Source organism: Spermophilus citellus, assembly GCF_964194105.1.
Source record: "Spermophilus citellus genome assembly, chromosome: 18".
Lineage (NCBI taxonomy): Eukaryota > Metazoa > Chordata > Mammalia > Rodentia > Sciuridae > Spermophilus > Spermophilus citellus.
In genome coordinates, this window is record NC_138200.1 from 12,114,400 (window position 1) to 12,124,297 (window position 9,898).

Sequence of the window (9,898 nt, forward strand, 5' to 3'; positions counted from 1 at the left end):
ACCATATGGGAAGGGACATTTGGGGAGAATCAAAACAAAACATCCAGTTCTCCTCCCTCACACTCAGCCTTGGCACAGATGAGGCTGGCCGAGGGGTAGTTGAAGGACTTGAGGATTCGGGAGACTGCCAGGCTGACGTCCTCGTTACTGGGGTAGAGGCTGACAGATGCGAAGCGAAGGTACTGAAGGCGGGGCGTCTCCTCGGGACCCACTTTGATGTGGGGGATCTGGACAGAGAGGGAGCTTTTGCTTCCATCCTGTTGCTCCCCAGCCCTCACCTCCCAGGGACCACTCACCCCCAACCTCGCGATCCATGCCTCACCTCCTTCTCCCCACAGATATGGCTCACAGTAGAGGCAGATGCTGGGCTGGAGGAGGGTCCCAGGACAGACACAACCCCTTTGGGCAGGATCTGGCACACTGTAAGGGGAAGCGAAGACACCAGAGTCAGGGATTCTTGGCCTCCTCTCCTACCCTACCCGACAGGGCATAGCCTGGACTAGGAGATGACCTGGACACTTGAAAATGCCTGCTGCTTCTCTATCTACCCAGTCCTAGAGGCCCAATCCCTGATCTTGCTCAATACAGTGTACAAAAGGAAGAGAAACAAGGCAGAGGTTCAGGTCAGACTAAGAGAAATAAAGGAAAGCAGAGAGAGAGAGACACCAGGGGGCCAGTTCCTCTGCCTTCCTCTTTCTCAATCTTTTCAGCCATGTTGCCACCTAGGATGCACCCAGCACTCCCTCCACACTGAACCCGCAGCCAATGTCCCCTGGGTCTGCTCCAGACACCACTCTTCTGTTACATCTACTCTCTCCTCCTGCTTTCTTCCCCTAAAACACATGTGGGTCTCAAGACTCAGAGGCAGACAGCTGCTGCTCTTGCCTGCTCGTGCCTGTTCTCACAGCAGATTGCTGTCTTTTCCTGGAAAAACCACTCTGCCCCTCAGTTTATGCACTTCCCAGGATTGACTGGCACCCGACTCAGGCCTGGCCAGTCACAAAGCCACATCCTCTTGGCCACAGTGACTGGTTCAGAGATGGATCTGGGTTCAAATCAGACCAGAAAGAGCCTTCCCCAACTTCTGCTATGATTATTATTGAGTTTCCTAAACTGGTGAGATGTGAGCTTTGAACTGCTACGGCCATCCTGCCACCAGCTGAGAAGGGCACTTCTGAAAATGAAGCCAACTCAGAGGAAAGCAGGACCCAGAGATAAAGACAGAGAGATTCCTAGACTATCATTTCAACCTCTGGATCCAGCCACTCCTGGAACAATTCTGGGACATCATTCGAGTACCTAGATGTAGTCATGCCTCCTAAAATTAGTCTGCAGGACTTTTTTTTTTTAAGAATTCTTTTTTAATTTTATATATCTTTATTTTTATTTTTTTAATGTGGTGTTGAGGATCGAACCCAGCACCCTGCACATGCCAGGCAAATGCGCTACTGCTTGAGCCACATCCCCAGCCCTGCAGGACTTTTTTAAAAATAAGTATTTTTTTTTTTTTTTTAGTTTAGATGGACACAATACCTCTATTTTGCTTATTTATTTATTTTCATGTGGTGTTGAGGATCAAACCCAATGACTCACATGTGTCAGGCAAATGCTCTACTGCTGAACCACAATCCCAGTCCCTAGTCTGTAGGTCTTTTAGCGACCTGATCTAATAGTATGTGTGTGTGTGTGTGTGTGTGTGTGTGTGTGTGTATTGCTATGGATAGAACCCAGGGACTAGGCAAGTGCTTTACAAGTAAGCTAAGCCCCTAGCTATAATATCTCTTTTTTCCTTAAACCAGTCTGAGTTGAGTTTCTGCCATATTTAACTAAAAGTATCAAAACTGAACATCTCATCTTCCTCCAAACTTGTTACTTCTGTGCCTTCCACACTTGTGAAGGTCCCACCACTTGCACAGACCAGGTGCCTCTTTCCCTCTAGTCATTAATCACCAACTCCTCTCTCTTCTTTGTCTCCAAGATTTCTTATACCTGTCCCCCACTCTTTAATCCCTCTGTCCCGTCCTACTTTGGATTCCCAGGTCAGGCAAGTACCAGCCTCTTCATGCATCACTCAAATCCAGCCTCTGGATTCCCCTTCTAAAAGCCTAGTCCCTGGTCTAAACCCATTGACAACTCCCTACTGCCTTAGCTAAAGGTGGTGTCTCTTACCCTGGCACTGCAGGCCTCCTTAAGCCAGGCTGCCAATCTGCCCAATTTTGCCTCCCACTGCCCTGTCATATTCTAGCCCAGGAACCACTCACGATTCTCTCAAATGTGCCCTGAATTCAGGTAGTCAGGATGGCCTCAACCCCACATTCTATTCCTTGGCTCCAAATTCTTCCTCCTGCCCCACAGCTCCAGACACAATGCCATCTGCCTTCTTACTTTCCACCACCACTTTTCCCAGACCATGTTCTATGCTGCACCAGTCAAAAAAATCTAGGAAATGCTGTGCCCCATTCTCCCTCTTGGTGATTTGAAATATTACATGAACATAATAAAACTTCTAAAGCCAGGTGCAGTGGTACACGCCTGTAATCCCAGTGGCTCAGGAGGTGAGGCAGGAAGATTGTGAGTTCAAAGCCAGCTTCAAAAATTTAGTGAGGCTCCAATTTAGTGAGACCCTATCTCTAAATAAAATATAAAAAAAGGGCTAGGAATGTAGCTCAGTGCCCCTGGGTTCAATCCCCGGTACAACCCCCCCCACCACACCACCCCCCAAAAAGAGAACTTCTGATAAGGCCTGCAGAAGAAAACCCTGTCTAAATCATGCTATCTTTTTTCCTCCTCTTGGTGTTGCTAGGGATAGAACCTAGCATCTCGTGACATGCTAAGCAAGTGCTCTACCACTGAGCTACATCCCCAGCTCTTAAACATGGTTTAAGACAGCTGCTTGCAAAGGTCAATATCTCCAGCACATCTGTTCAAGTAGCGTGTATTAACATTCATTCATTCATTCATTCAATATTCAAACACTTCCACACCCCTATCATGTGGCAGGCTTGGGCTCCACAGGTGTGCTGGGAACAGTGCCACTCTCTACATTCTGTTCACCTGCCAAAGTTCTGCTTCAGTCTAGCCTCCTTCAGCATGCTTTTGCTGACCCACCCTTAAGCTACCTGCCTCACTGCCCAGGACCTGCACCCAGCAGCAGCCTTCTCTGGGAAAGAGAAGGCAGACACAAAGATAGTAGGCAGACAGATTCAGGAGAGGACAAGGCCAAGATGAGGGGGTCAGGGCAGAGGGACAGACTGAGGGCCCCAACTGCCCTGCCTCACCCCACGCCCCCGTGGCCCCGCTCACTGGTGTCCGTGGTCTCGTACTGGCTGTCCCGCTGCAGCTCAAAGATGTCTACTTCCACTCGGGCCTTGGCTGGGACCTCGATGATCCCGTTGATCTGCTCCCGGGCCAGAGCCAGGGCCAGACGCTCACCGCGGCCACACACTGTCTGGTCGTCCAGGATTGCAGCTGAGGGGACACAGGGGTTGGGGACCAGACTCCTAGGTCCTGAGAATAGAGGGGCTGGGGTCTAAAATGAGGGCAGGTATAGAGATTAAGGGTCTAGACTTCTGGATCTGAGACTGGAGAGAACTGGAGATCTCAACTCCTAGGTGCAGAGGAAGGAGGAGTTGGGGGCCAGGGCTCCCCCTGTTGTTGAAGAATGTGGGAATGTGAGGCCCAGAATCCTGGATCCTAGGGGACTGACATGCATGGGTTCCCAAAAGGAACCCCAGGACCCAGCAGGAGGTCTCTGAGAGAGGGGCTGCTATAGGACCTCACCCATGCGCAGTGATGAGAGCACCTGGCAGCTGGGACTGGCGAAGGCGACAATCAGCAGCAGCAGCAGCTCAGCCGGCATCTTCCTCCCCTCCTCATGGGGACGCAGCTGCCGCGGCCCCCACTCGCCACCTGCAGGGAGACCCCCAAGCTGAGGGGAGACTGCTGATATGAAGGCAGAGTCTCTTAGGAGGGCTGCTAGACAGGGTGACAAGCACAACCCCCATGACATTGCTGGTGAAGGGTTCACAGCTCTGCAGGACCCTGCTCTGACTATAAGTTTGCAGTACTGGGGCACTGCTAGAAGGAAGCTCAGGCTCAGAGGTGCAACCAGGAGGAGCTCCCAACACTTGGGCACTGATGGGACAGACACTGCTAGAGAATGCACACAGTGACCCAAGTGGGAGCAAGGCATGTTAGAGATCTCAGGTAGGAGTGATTCCAGGGACCAGCCCCACCCCAATAAGAAACCAGGAAGTGCCACCCCCCTCACCCAGTCCCGCCCCTGTCTCTGGGCAGGCAGCTGTTACTAGGCAACAGAAACAGGCTGGAGAGAATGCAATGGTTGCTAGGCAACCCCATCCCAAGCTTCAGTTGCCACCTTCTTGACATCCCTAGTTCCCACAATCCCATGGGAAGAGAGGACTGGACATCTGGGGTCTGGTTTGGGGACAGTATCCAGGACTTAGGAAACTTGAGGAGAGTGGAGGACAGAAAGGAAGAGGGAGACTCACATAGATGGATGGACCCAAAGTAGTAAAGGGGCCTAACCAAAAAAACAAAAAAGAATAAAGAGAAGTGAGGAAACAGAGAGGAGAAAGGAAGGAAAAACAGGCAGATATAAAAGGGAACAGAAAGATGATAGGAAAATGGAGAGGGAAATGGAGAGAGAGATACACAAGAAGGGTTACAGGGAGCTAGGGATAGAATTAGGAGAGAAAGAGGGAAGAGAAAGAAGATGGGGGAGATATGAAGACACAGAAAGAGAGGGCAGAAGCAAGAAGAGGAAGATATGGGCTGGGGTTGTGGTTCAGCGGTAGAGCGTTCACCTGGGACGTGCGAGGCCCTAGGTTCGATCCACAGCACCACATATAAATAAATAAAAAATAAAGGTACTGTGTCCAACTACAACTAAATATATATATAAAAGAGGAAGGAAGAGAGCAGGGTAGGTTGACCAAGCACAGGAGAGGCACAGAGTGAGGAAGACAGAATAGACAGCACAAACCAACTCAGGATGCAACCCGAGGAGAGCCAGAAGGCAAGAAAGTGAGTGAGGCTGGGAATGAGCTGTTTGCAGTAGTGCATGCCAAACTGCTGCCCCCACCCTGTTCTGGGGAGCTGAAGAAAAGGGGGAGACTGAATCTTTGCTTCTCACAACTCTCGACCGCCAGGGGTTAGGGATGGCTCTGGATGCACCACTGGGCAGGATGTTTGGCCAGATGCACATGCAGCACGGCCAAAGGCCATGCCCCAAGAGAAGGGATACTTGGGTTTCCAGGACAGAGGATTGTTGTAGGGCCTGGAGTGCTATGAGGTGAAACTAGTGTCTCTCCACATCCCACCCAGTCTCCATAGAAGGAAAGCTTGAGCTGGTGAGATGCCAGAGTGACAACTGCTAGGAACGACAGAAGTACAACCCAAAACCTTGGATCATCTGATGTGGTCAGGAAAGCCCAGTCAGTTTGAGCCCTGTCAGTCTGAGCTCTGTACCTGTCAGTCCCAATCCTGGCCTCACTGCATGACCTTGAGCAAGTCACCACTCTCTGGGCCTCTGGGAAGGAGAGGCTGGGGGACAGGAATGCATGCTGGACAGGCTGGTGGCTACAGACTGTAATTTAGATTTAAGGTGAAGGCTTGTCAAGGGTAAGAGCAAGGGATGATGGGAGAGCTGGGAGAAGAGCTCACAGTAGAAAGGTTGGGAAGGTGGGGTTGGGAGGGGTCATCCTGAGACACCAGAGACTTTGGAACAAATAGGGAGCAGAGACTAGAGAACAGAAAGACCAAGAGAGGAGACAGAAGGGCAGGGACCAAGAGACACAGGTGGGAGAAGGACAGAGACACAATGCAGGGACAAGATTGGGGACAGCAAATAGACACAGAGGTCCAGGAAGGCATGCACAGCAAGACAGGCAGACCAAAAGTGGTAACTGGGGCTAAATGGGTGAGGACAACAAACAGACACAGCCTAGAAGTGAAACACCCAAGGTGGCAGAAAACAGACTGAAGATGAGAGAGAGGAGATATAGGGAGCCAGCAGGCCTGGGACTACAGACGGGGACTCAGGCCAAGCCAGACAAGGCAAAAACACTGTCAGTCGCTGTAGGGAAGGGGCAAGTAAGGGGCCCTGCCACTGGGGAAAGAGAGAAAGACAAGAGGACAAAGGAGAGATGAGTAGACAAATAGGGTGAGGAAGAAGACTTAAAAAAGAAGAAGAAGAAGAAGAGGAGGAGGAAGAGGAGGAGGAGGAGGAGGAGGAGGGGAAAGTACAGGAACTGTAGGGAGGAGAGAAACAATAAAACTTGGAGAGTCTGATGAGCTGCACAGCAGCCTAAGAGAGGTAAGAGGGGCAGAAGTGAGAAAGAAACACATGAGGGAGAAGCACACAGGGAAAGGGATGGACTCACAGACAACAGGAGAGAGAGTAAAAAAGAGTCAGGAGGAAAGAACTGAGGCAGAGAGGAAGAATAAATGTGCCTGGAGTGGCAGAGGCAGCTCCCCCTAACACAGGCAGGAGACGCTTAGGGATGGTTGTGGGGGTGAAAAGATCCCAGGGGATGCAAGCCCCCAGGCATGGGTAGGGATGGGAGCAGAAAGGACAGGCAGGGAAAAACAGAAGTGAGAAGAGAGGGCTCAGGGCTGAAAAGCAGAACCATCCAGCAATCAGGGAGCAGAGGCGGCTAGGGAGTAGGTAGAAGGGCTGGGTACACAGAGTGGGTCTGAAGGAGGGAAGGCAAAAAGTAAGAGATAAAAAACAGCCTCCAAACCTCAAGTCCTGAGCTCAGAGCTGGAGAGAGAAAGGAGGCAAAGAACAGAAAGAGAAGTGGAAAGATGGCTAGGATGGCCTGGGCACCTCTGACAGAGACCACTAACAGAGACCCAACAATACAGGCTTAGGCTAATAGCAATGAAGAGAGAAGTTGGGCAGAGTCAGATAGAGGCCCAAGAGACACATGAAGTGGAAACAAAAACAGAAAGACAGTTCCAAGAGATATGAGGTGGGATAGGCAGATAAGATGGGGACAGGGCAACAGGGCGTGTGGCAGGCACAGGGGTGGGTAGGGAGGGCACTGAAACAGAGTGAGAGTAGGAGCTGGTCTGGGATGGGACCAAAGATCAGTGAAGGGGGTGGGGGCAGAGACCTGCCAGAAACCCCAGAGAAGTGAGACACCACAGGTAAGAGCTGGCCAACCCCACAGGACCTCAGGAAGTGGGGGACTGGGGCAGGTGTGAACTGTGTACCCAGAAGTAGGGGTGAGAAAAGGTCATGGTGAAGGGAGGTTAGGGAGATGGAGGGCATGAAGCAGGCCCCTAATGAGGGAGGGTCCTTGCTGTCTGGAGAACAGGGAATGTGAGGACCCTATTAGGTGGGCAGTGAGCCCAGCCTTCCAGGACCCAGGACCCAGCCCAATCCCCGCCCTGCAGAGACACTCACGGATCCTGGTGGGACGGAGGGCTGGGCTCCCTCGAGGCCCGAGGAACGACAGAGGAGCGACAATCGGGAGATGGTCTGGTGCTGGGTGGTGGTGTGGCTGGGGCAGGGGGAGAGGGCAGTTCACAGGGCCCCCTCCCCCGCCGCCGGCTGTGGACCCCAACTAATCCAAACTGGTGGCTCCCAAGGAAGGGGAGGAAGGACAGGTGGAAAAGGAGAGGGCGGGCCAGGAGGGGAGGAAGGGGAAAGGAGAAAATGGAGGAGAGAAGGGGAGAGAGGAGAGGGGGAAGGAGCAAATGGAGGGGAAGGAGGGAGGAAAGGAAGAGAGGAAGGTGAAAACGGAAGGGAGGGGGACACAGGCAAAGCCGGGGGAGGGGGAAGCCGGCCCGGGAAAGGGCCCCCGCCCCCTCCCCTAGCCTGGCCGGCCTGGGGGGGCCACAGGGGGTGGCGAGGACTGGGTGGAGAAAAGGAAGCTGGCCATCGGGAGAAGTGGGGGAGGGGAGGGCTTGATGGGGGGGAGGGGGTCGCCCCCGTCCCCCCCTCCCCCCAGAGCCTTGGCCCTGCCCTGGATGAGGCTGGGGCCTGAAGTCCTCAAGCCCTCAGCCCCAGTGGGAAAAACATGCTGGGGGCCTGGAAAGGCAGGCAGTAGAGGGGATGGGGAGGATGGGATGCTGGTGGCGGAGAGCGAGCAGGGGGGCAGATGAGGTGGAGAGATGGGGAAGAGGAGAGGAGGAGAGAGGAGAGGATGGAGAGGAGGATGAAGAGGAGCAGGGAGGGAGAATGGAGAGGAGCAGGTGGAAGAGGAAGGCGGAGGTGGGGTGTCCCGGGGGCGGCCCTCCCAGGGCCTCGGTGGGAGGGCCTGGCCACGGACTCCCGGTCCCCTGTGAGAAGCAGCAGCCGCCGGCTCTGTGTCCCCAGCTGGGCCTGCCTCCCTGCTGCTGGCCGCCGCCGCCACCGCTCCTTCTCCCCTCTGAGGCCGCCGCCTGCCTGCCCGCCCGCCGCCCGCGCTGGGTCCTGGAGTGCTGTGGGGGGGGGGTGGAAGGAGGGAGGCAGGGAGGAGGGTAGGCAGGAGGAAGGGAGGGAGGAGGCAGAGAGCAAGGAGGGAGGGAGGGGAATCGGGGGAGGGGGAGCTCGCATTGGTTGGGCTGGGGGGCCCCCGCGAGGAGAATGCTGATGAGAGGAAGGAGCTGCATTGGATGGAGGGCCCACCCCCAGGCCACCCCCTCTACCACACCATGCCACCGCCCTGCCCAGGCAGCCCTAGGTACGGGAGCCCACAGAGAAGAGAGGTAGCAGGGAGACTTGGGGAGAAGGCCATGGAGATGGAGAGAGGGCTACAGAGATGAAGAAAAATGCAGAAAAAGAGAAAGGCAGCCATCAATATCCAGAGAGATGGGCTCATAGGACAAGAAACAGAAAACTCCCCAGTCCATGGAAAGGGAATAAGGAAGCAGACCACAGGAACAGGAGAGGGACAAGAATGTGGGAGGAGGGCACGATAATGGGGGGGGGGTGACACAGAAACCAGAGGACCCAAAAGAAACTAGGATTTGGCTCATAGATGCAAAAGGCCCACTGAGGCAAGAGCGGCCAGTCATGGAGAAAGAGCCCCCATGAAGGGAAGAAATGGGTTCAGGTGTGGGAATTCTTGATAACACATACAGAAGTCTTTGGGATCCATAAAGATGAGTGGGTAGGAAGAAGAGGGCTTCATTCTCCAGTCACCAGAGCAAAGAAGCTTTGGGAAAGGGGCACAACACAAGAGCAGGGAGTGGAGGGCACAGCCAGAGCTGGGAGACTCCCTCCCTCCCAGGGAGCCTCTGCTGCCTCTCAAAGGAACCTAGCTGGGGAGGGGGATGGAAGAGAGAATCTCCACAGATCTTGGAGTGGGAGTGGGTGGTGCACGGCTGGGTGGGGGGTGAAATTTTGGGGGAAGGAACATGACAGTTGGCGCTGAAGGCTGAGCCCGTGACTCACTACCACCCCCATGCTCGTGATGGGAGGAGACAGTGACACGCTCACGTGCGGCCCTCAGCATGTGACCGCTTGCCTCGCACACACAACTGGGCACGTGGCAACTCTCAGACCACACACAGGCCTGGCATGGAGAGCGCTCTGCAGCTGCCATGTGTGGCATCCCTGACATACATGTGACATTGGACTAACAACTCTGCACACACCTCCTCACCCAACTTGGGCAGCACCTATGACTTTCCTAACCCACTCTTAGCCAGGTCTGAGGCCCAGACTCATACCTGCCTCTTGGCTTTGCTCATGCAGCAATATCAACAAAGAATATCTATTCTCTCTAAACACTGTTCTTGAAGTCCTGGTCTGGTGTGTCACTTCCAGAATGTCTAACCAGACCTCTTTTTACTCCTATATAGTCCAAAAGGTCCTAACCAACACAAGAAAGTTAAAAAAAAAATCCAAGGTTCTAGCAGAAAGGGGCCTGAGAAACTACACTGG

General features: G+C 53.7%; 1 protein-coding gene across 2 annotated transcripts in view; it reads right to left on the minus strand.

Annotated features, from left to right (window-relative positions):
- The window catches only part of GRIK5 (glutamate ionotropic receptor kainate type subunit 5), a 59,171-nt gene extending 50,741 nt beyond the window's left edge, over nucleotides 1–8,430 (minus strand). For both annotated transcript variants that reach the window (XM_081274861.1, XM_081274860.1), the window contains exons 1-5: nucleotides 7,433–8,430; nucleotides 3,781–3,909; nucleotides 3,304–3,468; nucleotides 323–420; nucleotides 62–227 (exon numbers count right to left, since the gene is read on the minus strand). In XM_081274861.1, coding sequence (XP_081130987.1) covers nucleotides 62–227; nucleotides 323–420; nucleotides 3,304–3,468; nucleotides 3,781–3,859 — 508 coding nt within the window. In that variant the 5' untranslated portion in view covers nucleotides 3,860–3,909; nucleotides 7,433–8,430. The remainder of the gene's footprint in view (nucleotides 1–61; nucleotides 228–322; nucleotides 421–3,303; nucleotides 3,469–3,780; nucleotides 3,910–7,432) is intronic.
- Nucleotides 8,431–9,898: the final 1,468 nt, after the last annotated feature.